Raw genomic sequence first — 14149 nt, 5'->3', positions numbered from 1 at the left:
AACATATCTTCACCATTTTGAATACAAACAGCTAAAAAAAATGTTTAATTTTAATTTGATAGTGATGTGGCAACCATTTCCTTTACTGTAAGTTTTGGGGATTGCAATGTCAATATTCTGAGGTGGAATATGAGTAGAAACAAATATTCAACACAGTCATGACTTCATCTTCAACCTCTCTCTCTCTCTCTCTCTCTCTCTCTCTCTCTCTTTACACCAATCAAACAAAATAGGCAACATGAATTGGTAGTTTGATTCAGAATGGAGTTCTTGTTAGCTTCAGGTTTAGTCTCTGTCTCATGGACTCTGCTCCACACTCAGGGCATGATTAGTGTACCAAACTCTCATCCATATAAGACTTTTAAATATAAATATATAATTATGATGACTCAAACTCGGATCTCTTATTAACAATATTACATGAGAGAATATCAATCTTAACTCCTCAATTTGTTCAGAATAATGCATCAATCAAAAGTCAACTAGCAGTTGGGTGGTGCACCTCAGTGGAATGGTAGCAGGTTGCTATCAGAACATTTCTGCACACATTACTTTGGAACATTGAAATGGCATGCATCTTTGTTCTGAAACATTAGGTGGTAGCATCAATTTGTAGATCTGAAGTAAACATGGGTTTCATGCTCATGTTTGTATCATATCAACAACCATAACAAACATTTTTTAGCCCAACTGCATTGCTGTTGTTGACCTTTATTACAGATTATTATTTACACTGAAAGTGATAATAAATAAAATTAGCTTTTATATTTAAACTCAATTTCGATTAGGTTTTGACGATTCGATTTCGATTCTTAAAATTTGGATCGAAATAGAATCAATGGTTCTGATTTTTATTTTAAATTGATTAAAAATATTAAAAATTTAAATGATCATATACGATACTCTCGATAGCATTCCATAAATGTTAATCTTGACGTTAGCAAATAATTTAGGCTCTAAGTGGTATTTTTTTTTTCTTTTTTTCTTTTTTGTGGTCACAAATTAAACTCAAGTAAGAAGGAAAAAAAGACAACAAAAACTACCTCGATTTTAAATTATTAAATTAAATAACATTTGTAAATAATAATTAATAAATAATTGAGAAGTCAACAAACATATTATTTTTATTGTGTCATAAAGATTCAAAGTTAATTTAATATCCAACTTCCCCAAACAGTAAAATGGAAAGCCAAAAAGAAAAAGAATATTCCGATTCGCCAGCTGAGCTAACTTAAGCAACAAAAACCTGAGCATGCCAAATGGCCCTTTCTCTACCACCGCCCACGCCCCCCCTTAATTCCATTAATTACCCTTAGAATTATGTATAACTACGAAAAAACCACCGCAAACGTATGCATTTCCTTTTCGAAAGGTGAGGGGCACCACCGTCTATAAATATCGAAGCAAGGCCTTTGGCCACTCCTCACCCCTCTCTCTCGCTGGCCCGCTCGCCGCCCTCTTCCTTCTCCTCTTGCTATAAGCGAACCCTTTCGGTGAGCGTTTGGCGTCGGGTTCGATTCGTTCGTGCTCCAAGAGTTGTGAATTAGCACGCGCGGTGATCCGTCTCGGCCTTGGGGCCCCATGAACGGAAGAGTTTGGTCTCGATTTGGAGCGTAGCGGGGCCGGATCGCTGTGTGACGGCGATGCAGGAGTCCGAGAGCAGGACGAAGAGGACGAGGGTGAGGGCGCTGCGGGGATCCTCCCGCTCTCTATCGTCGTGGCGGCCCGCGTCCTCGTCGCTTGCGTTGCGTTGAGAGATCGTCGGTGGGTAGCGCGGGACTTGGGGTTTTGTGTTCCGGAGCAGGAGCAGGTGGGGCAAATGTGGATGATTACAACGGATGTTCGTTGTTTTTGATCTCCATCTTGTGCGGAATTCTGCGGTGACAGGGTGAGAGAATAGTAAAGGAAGGAAACGAGAAAAAAAATAGAGAAGAAGGATTGTTTCGTTCTGCGAATCGAGCGACGACGACTCGCAAAAATGCAGCAAGATCAGCGAAAGAAGGTCGGTTTGTTCTTGTTCCGTGCTTTGATCGTCATCTCCTTCTCTGTATGGATCTGTTGGTGAAGTCCATTTAATCTATTTTCATTCTACTTTTGCAATTTTCTTCTGCCTTTCCTTATTGGTGAAGTCCATTTAATGGCTCTTTGAATTGGGTCAAGTGGTCAATGTGTGGCGATTTATGATCAATTTGTGAATTCGATACTGGAGATCAGTTTGCTATTATCTTTCTCTCTATGTATATGTATGTGTATGAAGTAGATGTACCTGTGAAGGTTGCATAATTTACCTGCAAAATACTTGTCTCGAAGTCAATTTAACTTTCCTCCAAAACACAGCCAAGCAACTGCAGTGGGTATGCTAGAGATTCCCTTTTTATTGCTTTTGCTTTGATTCTTGGCAATGCTTGCAATTGCTGAATGTACATACATGTTGGCTGGGTTGCCATCTGCAGAATCACGGACTTCCTGAGGATTTTGCACACTTTCAGTTGGCAAAGGAGGGCATTCGTTTGTATTTGATTATATTCATATAGATGGATCGGATATATCATGGCCAATTCCTCAGAAGATTCTTCCACAATGGACTCTGATAAGTGAGATTTTGAGTCCGATAAGTGAGATTTCGAGGGAGTGTTTACAGAATCTTCTTCTGTCCGAAGAAATGATTCATCGAAATAATGAGTCACCCGTTCCATTGATATGGACACATCTGAGATCAACAAATGCTCGGGAGTTGGAGTTCCTCTATTCAATCTTTTCCCTTCTTCTTGTTGCTGGATATCTCATTCCTATACATCTTCTCTTTGTTTCCCAAGCCTCTAGTGAGTTACAGACAGAGTTAGAAAAGATCAAATCTTTGATGATTCCATCATATATGATTGAGTTGCGAAAACTTTTGGATGGGTATCCTACATCTGAACTGAATTCTTTCTGGTTAAAGAATCTCTTTCTAGCTGTTCTGAAACAATTAGGAGATTCTCTGGAAGAAATACGGGGTTTTGCTTTTGGTGGCAACATGCTATTGGTCGCTTGTTCTGAATTGGTAATGATGATCTGAGTTATTGGTGGGATGCTTATGATGTTATGAGATGGTGGCTTGATGCTATTCTGAAATACACAAGTTACAGAAATCATATCTGAAACTTAAGGAAATGAAATTGCTTAATGCTGTTCAAATAAATCGATTGACCAGTCAATTTGATTTTAATATATGGTCTCATGTGACTTTCCCTGTTCTATTTAAGTCATGCAGGCGGTACTTTAGCTGTATGTTTACAAATACAAAATTTCCTTGCAGCATATAGAGAATAGTACATGTATGTATGACAAGTTTTGTATGTGTTAGCCAACCTTTTTTATACTATTTTGATCTCATTATTCAAGAATCCTTTTCCATTTAGAAACTCACGTTATCAATATTGATTAGAAGTCCATTTGCTGTAATTTGTGATGTGTCCAAGTCGCAATTTCTTGCAAAAAATTAGTTGCATTAGCAGTTGATTCATGCTGGTGGCCTCCATGGTGTCTATGGAATAGTATCCTGAGGACTGTGTTGTTTGTTGTAATCTTTACTGCATTTTTTAAGAATTAGAATTTGCACCATAATTTTATTGACAGTTTATTGTAGTTGACAGAAATTACAGCTTCTCAAATTTGATATTTTCAACCCTGACATACTTCAGGTTATTTTCATCTTTGATAATTGTTGTCTTTTAGAGAGATTGAGGAGTTTATGATTCCATAATAAAATGCCAGTGTTTTTATACAAATTAGTGTTTGTAGTCATTTTTTTTTCATATACAAATTTTTATTTTTGCAAAGCTAAAACAAATAAAAGTATTTTGCTGCTTCTCACCTTGAACTGTTATGGCAATTCATTGTCTTCTGCAGAATTCACCAGAACTGGATTTTTTCAGTGAGTATGGGGATGCCAATAGATACAAAATTCAGGAGGTTATTGGCAAAGGTAGCTATGGAGTGGTCTGCTCAGCAATTGATACACATACTGGACAGAAGGTGGCTATCAAGAGGATACATGATATTTTTGGACACATATCCGATGCAGTTCGAATTCTTCGTGAGATCAAACTTCTCCGTCTTTTAAGACATCCTGATATAGTGGAGATCAAACACATCATTTTACCTATGTCGAGGAGGGATTTCAATGACATATATGTTGTTTTTGAGCTCATGGAGTCAGATCTTCACCAAGTCATCAAGGCAAATGATGATTTAACAAGAGAACACTATCGATTTTTTCTTTATCAGCTGCTCCGTGCACTTAAATATATCCACACAGGTAAACTCTCACATATTTAAACAACCACAAATTGATGTGGATAAATGCAACTTTTAGTTATTTCTTTGTCAGCCACATATTTTTCCTAGATATTATTTTCTACCAAAATCGTCTGAACAATAAAATCTTTCAGCCTTTTTTATTGTTTTTGTTCTACCGATATGTCTGATTTAAGTTGTTGTTTTGGCATGTTTTGCACATTATTTGCCACTCGAACTTCACAATCCAATAGTATCAAGATTTACAAGCTAGAAGAAACAGACTTTGTCATGTCAAATTTTGGATTGTTCTTGTTGTAATCTTCACTTTGTCATGTCAGAATACTTAGTGTAGTTGTGATGTATTATTCTTCTATATGCTCAAAATATGTGATGGTTGAAAATTTTTGGTACTAAACATACTTCGGTGATATTTCCAATGTTTTCGTTTGACCATTCAACAGTTCTAACTTATATGGTTTATCTCTTTTAAGTTGTGACTCTAATTATGTTTTCTTTCAGCCATGTTTATTCTTGTGCTGGATGCTGATTAACATCTTAGAGCTAATGTACTGACACTAAATCTTCTGTGTCTAGCCAATGTCTATCATCGCGATTTAAAGCCAAAGAATATACTCGCAAATGCAAACTGCAAACTGAAAATTTGTGATTTTGGACTAGCAAGAGTTGCATTCGGTGATACCCCCACAACAATATTTTGGACGGTTTGTTAAAAGGATGATAATTCTTTTTTTCTTTGTTTTCCATTACAACAACTTGCTATTATGTTATGGGTCGTATATTCTTGATTGCTTGTTTTGCCATTTGAAGGAAGCAATGACATTATATATTCTTAACTCTATATCACTAACATATGACAGGATTATGTTGCAACCAGATGGTATAGGGCTCCTGAGTTATGTGGATCATTCTTTTCCAAGGTATAGGCATTAGTCTTTTGCTATTATGTTTGGTGCTTAAAGTATATTATGCAAACACATCTTACAATCATGCATGTATTTCTTGTGCTAGAACAACTGTTTAAAACCATTGTCAATCCTATATCAGACTATATGATAGGTTTATTTTCATGTTATGAAGATCTGATCCACAACCATATGGTTATGCATGTAGGCTTGAGCTTGTGTTCTTGTTTTGTAAACTTGTTCTTCACTTCTATGCGACTACTAAACTAGGAAAGAAATCCTTCCTGACATGCACCAGAAGATAATACTTAAATTTTTGATGCTACTAGACGAGCTACCATATGATATGTTCTCCGACATTGCAGAAAAATAACGGAAGCACCAATGAACTTCTAAAAGACAGTTTTACTTCGAATTTATCATCATTGCATGCTCATTTTTTGTTTTTTGGCCTTTTTCTTGGGTATACGCCTATGCCTTTGTTTCGTACGGAAGTGGATCTGGGTCACCAGCTTGCTGGCATAACAGTGATCATGATTTTTATTTTAATTATTCTCTACCAATTTTTTCATCTGATGATGATTCTTTGGCAATTGATTTACTTGATACTTTATTTGCTGACCGCTCAGAACATTCTAAACTTGGGATGATTGATGAGTTTGGTTATTTTAGCAGTTGTTTTGGTTTGGTGGGAGTCTCCATAAAACTTTTGAAGAATAAAATAGTTTCATAATTAAAAAAACTGCCTGTTCAGGAACAATTTTGAATTGCCCCGCAAGTTGAAATACAATGGCAGGTACCAGTATTTATTTTTTCCTATGTTGGTTTATATTTTTGGACTGTAAAATTTTCATTGTCAAAGAGATATTGATTGATTGCGTCCTAAAATCGCAGTATACTGCTGCTATCGATATTTGGAGCATTGGCTGCATTTTTGCTGAGGTATTGACAGGCAAGCCTCTTTTCCCTGGAAAAAATGTGGTTCATCAGTTAGATTTGATGACTGATCTTCTGGGAACACCTTCCTTGGATACAATTTCTCGGGTATGGTAGTTGCTTCGGAACTTTATAGTGGAAGGTGCCTTTTCTAGATGCAAAAAATAAAAAAATCAATTACATTCACAAATCCTTTTTCTTTCTTTTTTGCTGTAGGTTCGGAATGAGAAGGCAAGGAGATACCTGAGCTGCATGAGGAAAAAACAGTCTGTACCATTTGCACAGAAATTCCCAAATGCAGATCCTTTGGCATTGAAACTTTTGGAGAGGCTTTTGTCATTTGACCCTAGCAAGCGGCCAACTGCTGAAGAAGTACGCATTTCCAAATAGATTCACATTATATTTTTTGTTTGTCACCAAGTTATTTCTTGCAATCTTTTTTATAGAATTTCATGATCTTAATATGATAGTATATAGTATTTATTCATACATGATTTTTGCATAAGATATCATGTTTCCTTCTGGTTTATCAGGCATTAGCTGATCCATATTTCAAAGGTCTTGCGAAAATAGAGAGAGAACCATCTTGCCAATCAATCACGAAAATGGAATTTGAGTTTGAGTGTCGAAGATTGACCAAAGAAGACGTACAAGAGCTAATCTTCCTTGAGATATTAGAATATCATCCTCAGCTGCTTAAAGACAAAGTTAATGGAACTGAAAAGACAAATTTTCTATATCCTAGGTTCTGAATTTCAGATATTTATTCCCTTCATTTCCTAATCATACACAACACATCACTGACATTCTCGTTCTTGGTATCATTTTCTGCTTTCTTTTTATGCAGTGCTGTGGATCAGTTTAGAAAGCAATTTGCATACCTCGAGGAGAATGGTGGTAAAAGTGGATTTGGCATTCCGTTAGATAGGAAGCATGTTTCTCTCCCTAGGTAATTTCACATTCAGTTCCTGAACTTGATTCCTTCTATTTTTCATGCATTTAGCTTATGTTAAAAAACTTTTCATGATTGAGGAGGATTAATTCTTTTTAAGGTATAATTTAATGAGCTAGGCAAGGTAAGCAATACCGAATAATACCGCCCGGTACGGGCGGTACATATCGGTCCGACGGTATACCGGTACGCGGACCGCCCGTTCCCAGATGGAACGAATAATAATAATAAAATAATATTTATTTATTTATTTATTTATGTATTTATTTATATATATATATTTTTAGAAAAAGGCTCGGCGACGTCGTCGAGACGACGCGACGTCGCCTTTTTCGGCGATGCCACCGAGGCGACGCGACGTCGCCGAGGCGCTTATATATATATATATATATATATACCACTCGGTATACCGTTCCGTACCGTACCGAGCGAACGTCGAAATGGTGGTACGGTACGATATTTCGAACTTTGGAGCTAGGGCCTAAGCTATTCTTGGTTGCAGAACAGAACTGCTCTGGTGCATTTAGATTCTCCTTAAGCGCCATGTTGGTTTACTTTCCAAAAAAATTCTTAACAGCTATTGTTTTCATGTATACTATCAAAAACAAGAGAGGAAGGCTGCATCTCTAGTATTTTCTTCAACATAAACTATCATTAATTTCCATTTGAGCAGGAGAAATGCATCATAGGTGGAAAACGTGACCAAATAGGCCTTAAACAGTGTTGTGGTGTCATCTTAGCAAAGCTTCATCCTCTTTTAGCATACAGATGAATTTAGTATTAGAAGAAATCTGAAGCATGAAACAGGAATCTACCATGCAACAGGTTCCTTTTTGTTTTTCTTATATTTTGACTTTTTCTCTGCCCTTTTCAAAATTTGTAGGAGCGACTGGTTAGCTTTTATTGGATGGCTTTGATGAACATGCTTTGCAACTGATTCAAATATGTTTATTGTTTTCTACTGCAGTTTTGGATCTTTATGCATAGATTCATTTCCCCCCTTTCAGGTCTACAGTGGTCCACTCTACTACCATCCCTCCATTGGAACAACCAAATATGGGCTCTTCAAGGGATGGGCCAGCACACAAGAACTCTCGAGATATTGGAAGGTCATCTGGAAGAATAGCAAGGGCTTCACAGGCACCTCAAAGGATCCCAACTGGTAATTGCTTAAATGCAAGATTGGCCACAAGTAATTGTGATGCTGTTGCACACCGATAATATAGTATTTTGCTTTATATTTCCAGCTAGGCCAGGAAAAGTTGTTGGTCCAATAATGCCAAAGGAAAGTGGGAGTATGAAGGATGCCTATGACCCTAGGCGTTTCGCTAGGAACCCTGTTCTTCCAGTGGAACCAGCCATTCCTCCATATTGTTTTCATAGTACCACTGGCAGGTCAGAGAACTCAAACAGAGACCCAATAGATGCTGAACGTGAACGGGGACCCATACAGCATAGACCGTCCCAACCAGGCATGACTAGTAAGTTGACTCCAGATATAGCTCTTGACACAAGAGCTGCCCCCTTTTATCTTGCAGGACCCAAGGCTAATTCAGCTGAGAGAAATACCATGGAGGCAAACGTGTTACAGGCAAAATCCCCATTTAATGGGATTGTCACAGCAGCTGGTGGTGGTGGTGGTCATAGAAAAGTTGGTACTCTTCAGTTTGGCATGGCTAGGATGTATTAAGCACTGCGAGCTGATCAATAAGCCATCTTGATGAGCAATACTCGCACTCAAACATTCAATTCAAGGCTTTCCAATAGGAAGACTGGAGAGCATACAAGGAAAAGAAGAAAATTACAGAGAGGGAAAGAATGTGATATAAGCGACAGCTTCCTGCTTGCAATGCGCATTGCTACAGTAAGTGGGAACAGTTTAAAAGTTCATCTTTGCTTACTGCTGCAAATTTGGTTTCTAGTAGATTAATCGCGACCAGGTTTCTTATGGCACACTTGTACTTAATTCTTTGGAGGTGCAGGAAATGTCTATGGATGGAACTGTACATGATGGAGGGGCCCAGTAATGTAAAGTGGCTTACATTGGCAGGACTAAGGCAAGTTCTTTGAGTTCACCTCTGTATGAATAGCTGGAATAAGCAATCCACCAGGAACTTCATATCGGATGGCTTTTTTGTGCTTGTCTTTATGTTCGTTATTTTTCTCTGTGGACGGTTTGCACATATGTTGTTTATGTTTTGACGTGTGTTTCTTTTAGGGAACATAGCTCATGAGAAGTTTCCTGAATACCATTTTCGTGCATTTTGTGGAAAAAAACTCTTTTAGATATCTAGCAATGAGGCTAACACTGCGATGTTTCTGATGCTGACAAATAATTTGAGATTGGTTTGTGAAGGAAATCTAGCAAATTTCAAATTAAATATGAAAATAGAGCTGGATGGAAAGAATTGTTCGATGCAATTAATCTTCTTGATATTCTATGATTTGATTGGTTATCGATATGACCTTGTCAGTAAGAATAAAAAATGAAAAAAAGGGGTGAGATTTTGCTTGGTTATTGATGCAATTAATCTTTTGGATTTAGTTTCAGGGTAGAATTATGGTATGGCTGAATTTTAACCTTTCCTATCGATGAAAGTTTCATCTCAATCCATAAATTAGTTGAGGATTTCTATTATTGCATGGACTGTGATTTGGTGAGGAAAAGAAGGGGATAAGGACATAGATAATCTGTTTTGCTTGATGACATGTAAATATTTTACTATTTTTGTAAGAAAACCTTCTAGTTGGTCTCTTTTGTTTTCATTAAAAAGAATAACTTTTAATTTGGGATAATTATAAATGAGGATTATATTTCAAGACTAAAGTCAAAAACTTATATTTGTATCAGAAGACCCTTTTTAGAATTTTAAATTGCACTCTTAGTTCCATTGATTTTTATTTATTTTTAAATCAACATGCATTCTCAAATAGGGAAATCAGCATCCCTATTTGCAGCCATGACTAATAAAGCATAAATTTTTTACGTTTGCCAGTCCTATCCTACTTACATGCAACATATAATAATTAGTTTAAATGACATATGTTTGAGCATCTATCATCCCATAGATGTTTTGATAATGAAACCAATTGATAGTATTTATAATTTGATCTGCGTTTTGAGTGATGCATGATGCTTCGATCAGGATGAGACAATTAAAGCAGGAAGAATCATGTTGGGTTGGAAGAAAACATGTCAGAAGATTGGACGTTGGGTTGGAGGATCAATCGACATATCGATAAAAGGCTTCGGGCCATGGATTCGGGCATCGGGCCAAGAAGAGCGGATATTGCGCCAAGGATATCCGAATTGCGGAGTCAACTGGTCGATTGGGCAATAGGCCGCAAGAGAGGACGATGCGTCAAAGAATCGGACGAAGCGTCGAAGAACCAATAACATGTCGGACAACATAATTAATGCTTAGTATTAATTGTCTAGATCGAAGTGTGTTTTACATGTGCAGGATTAAGTACGATAGCAAGACATGAAACAAAATGAAATCTCGAAGTCAAGGACGTGATTTCGTTAGGAGTTCGAGAGTTCGTCGGAAGTATGGACGTTCGTCGGAAGTTCTGTCGGAACCAGTCGAGAAGTCTCGGAGCTTACCATAGAAGCTCGTCGGAACTCGCCAAGAAGATCGTCGTAAAATCCGAGAGCTTGCCGGGAGTCCGTTGGAACATTGTCGAGAGATCATCGGAAGTTTGCCGGAAGAAACTAGACTTACGGACTTGTTTAGCTTAGAATATGTCATAGGAATTATAGTTAGCATATAATTAGGTTTGAATTTGGGCTAACCCAATTAGGGGCCAGTTGGGCCCATGTAAAAACTATGTTGGGCCCAATGAAAAGGCCCAATAGTGCCCCAAGAGGTGACACCGTCGTGATATAGTCTCTGAGAATATGTCAGGCGGTGGTACCGCCCAAACACAGCCTTCGAGAGGCTGCAGGCAGTGGTACCGCCAGTCTGGCGGTGGTACCACCCAGTGTCAGGCGATGGTACTGCCAGATTGGGCGGTGGTACCGTCCAGTGTAGTGTCAGTGTCAGACTGGCACTAGCGGTGGTATCGCTTAGACCTAGGAAACCCGGGATGAGATGTTTTTAGGCTCCAAGTTTGAATCAACTTGAGGCCTATAAATATCCCTCTCATCCCTGGTTAAAAATACATAAGACTTGAGAGTAAAAATAGAAAGAAACGCTACTGCAATCTTGTGCGAACTCTTCTCAAAAGTTCTAAGTGTTAGAATAGTTTGAGAGAGGAGTAAGTGGGGGTGTAAGGGTTATCTCCTAAACCCAGTAAAAGGAGAATCGAGTTGTAAAAGGTGGTTGGTCTTTGCCTATTGAAGGAAGATCGATAGTGGATGCCAGTGGCCTCGATGGAAGAGGAATCGACGAAGTGGATGTAGGTCACGACAACCGAATCACTATAAAAATCTGGTTTGCTTTACTTTGAGCAATTTACTTTAAACTGTAAACTGCCTTCTCATTACTTGCTACGCTCCTCTTATTGCTTTCAAAGTTAAGCATTTCCGAAATTAGTTTTATCATACGAAACGAAGAAATTTCTGTAACCGATGTGATTTAACCGTTGCACTAATTCACCCCCCTTCTTAGTGCCGACCCCTTTCCTAATAATTGGTATCAGAGCCTCGTGATTTCTCATTTGGTTTAACACCCAACGAGAAATGACTCTTTTCGGCTTTCAAGAGGGTCACTCTCTCATTCGTCCTCCCTTTTTCAATGGGCCAAACTATACTTATTAGAAAACTCGAATGAGAGTTTTCTTACTTTCATTGAATCTCGATTTATGGCATATAGTCAAATTTGGTTTTCAAAGGTCTTCTCTTCCAATGAACCATTGGAATGATTTGGAGAAGAAGATTTTTTCTCTAAATGCTAGAGCTATGAACGCTCTATTTTGCGCTTTGGATAAAACTGAGTTTAATCGAATTTCTATGTGCGAAACGGCTTTTGACATATGACACACTCTCAAAATCACACACGAAGGCACTAATAGAGTAAAAGATTTGAAGATTAATTTTTTAATACATGATTTCAAGCTGTTTCAAATGAAACCAAGTGAGACTATTGGAGACATGAACACCCGTTTTACGGATGTCGTCAATAGTTTAAAAGTTCTTGGTAAAAGCTTTTCGAATTTTGAACTCGTTAACAAGATTTTACGATCGCTTTCTAAGAATCGGGATTCGAAAATAACGGCTATACAAGAATAAAAAATTTTGAATACCTTTTTGATCAAAGAACTTATCGGGTCTCTAATGACCTATGAAATGACGTGCAATGCACGTAAAGAACTTTGAGAACCACTTTCCAAAGAACAGGAAGTGATGGTGAACATGAACTCCTCACTATGAAATTTAAAAGGTTCATGAAACAAGAGTTAAAGAACAAAAATAAACTTAAAAAGAACACAACTACTTGCTATGAACGCAAGAAGAAGGAAGCTCTCTGGGACGAATTAAGCTCATCCGAAGACGAGGAGAAAATTAACAAAGGCGAGGTGACAAACTACGTTTAAACGACTTTCGATGATGAGGTAATCAAAATGCCTTTAATTTATTTCGAAATTACATGATGCTTTTCATGAGTTATTTTTAATTTAGTTTAAAATAATTATTTTTCTTAAAAATTACATGTTTAATAATGTAATAAAAATATAAAAAATTAGGAACCATGCTTCTCATGCTAGTAATTTTGAAAATGATAATGACAAATGCATGTTTCATGATAAATAAACAAAATGATTTTGAATGCCTTGTGAAATCATGTTTGATTTGATGTAAATTATTACATCAAGTATTACATCAAGTATCATGCTTGATGAATTTATATTTAATTAAGCATGATGATTTGAAGAAATAGTGTAAGTGTTAATGATTATATATTTAATGATGTATAATGATGTAATGAAAATATTAAATGTTGTAATACCATGATTGACGATTTTATGCATGAGATTTTAAAGTTATACATGATGATTTTTGTGAATTATTGATCTTGATGATTTTTATGATGATAAATCTTGCACTTTCATTTTAAACGATGATATATATATTTTGATTTGGCATAAAAAAGATAAAGGCATACTTGTATGAAACAAACTAAAAAGAGGAAACATTTCTCCTTGAAAATTTTTTCTATTTTATCGATTTTTTTAAAAAAGAGATTAATGAATCTATTTGTATCACTTTTATGAATATCTTAAAAATGATTTTGATTTGACGATTTGAATTTGAATGAGTTTTATTCAAATCATAATCTTGAATTCTTCAAATTACTTAAGATTTTTTTCTTAATCAAGATCTCTTCTTTTTACCCCTATAATTTTTCTTGATATTTTATTTAAGAGGAGATCGATTATATGAATCATGTTTTTTGATATTTACATGATCTTATCTTTCATGATATGATTTATTTTTGTATAACTCCTTGTATTCATCACCCAATTAATTTTTCTTGATGAGATGAAATGAATGTGATGAAATGAAATCATGCATGAAATACTCATAATATTATTTTGATACTCTAAAATGATATAAAATTTGCTAGCTTATGAGTATGATATGATTATAATGATGATTGATTTATTTTTTATATCATGCATGAAAAATGAAATGTAAGGTTTTGAAATTATACATGTTTTAATTTTAAACTATTATGATGCACAAACATATTGAAAAAAAAAGGGGATTGATACTTCAACTTTGTCATGATTTAAAAATTATTGTAAAGGGAAAAGAATTACAATATTGTATTCTTCTCTTCTTTTTGACAATGATAAAGGGAGAGAAAAATTGCTAGCTCAAGATACAAAATTTGGAAACTTGCACATTGCAAAAGAAGTAAACTTGCTAGCTTGCTTATATCAAAAGAGAAGCAAGAAGTGCTATTTTGCAAATCTTAAGACGCACAAATGCAAGCTTGCAAACATTGTAAGTTTGTACATCTTTAAAATTTATGATAATTTGGTGATTGTGTATGTTCTAAAATATTGTAAGATTCACTAGCTTGCATGATATAGAACTTGTTATCTTGAA

At 36.3% G+C, this 14149-nt stretch overlaps 1 protein-coding gene across 1 annotated transcript; it reads left to right on the top strand.

The window, feature by feature from the left end:
* The first annotated feature begins 1414 nt into the window (after positions 1-1414).
* LOC135607699 (mitogen-activated protein kinase 10-like) lies at positions 1415-9275 on the top strand. Its single transcript, XM_065099704.1, has 11 exons — positions 1415-2002; positions 3892-4300; positions 4876-5003; positions 5160-5219; positions 6099-6248; positions 6357-6512; positions 6674-6885; positions 6988-7089; positions 8100-8254; positions 8340-8956; positions 9075-9275. Exons 1-10 carry the CDS (start codon positions 1979-1981, stop codon positions 8780-8782), a joined length of 1839 nt encoding a protein of 612 aa, XP_064955776.1. The 5' UTR covers positions 1415-1978; the 3' UTR covers positions 8783-8956; positions 9075-9275.
* Positions 9276-14149: the final 4874 nt, after the last annotated feature.

The sequence above is a fragment of the Musa acuminata genome, chromosome BXJ2-3 (genome assembly GCF_036884655.1).
Source record: "Musa acuminata AAA Group cultivar baxijiao chromosome BXJ2-3, Cavendish_Baxijiao_AAA, whole genome shotgun sequence".
NCBI lineage: Eukaryota > Viridiplantae > Streptophyta > Magnoliopsida > Zingiberales > Musaceae > Musa > Musa acuminata.
Note: the sequence above shows the minus strand (reverse complement) of the source record. Positions and strands in the feature narration are given on the sequence as shown.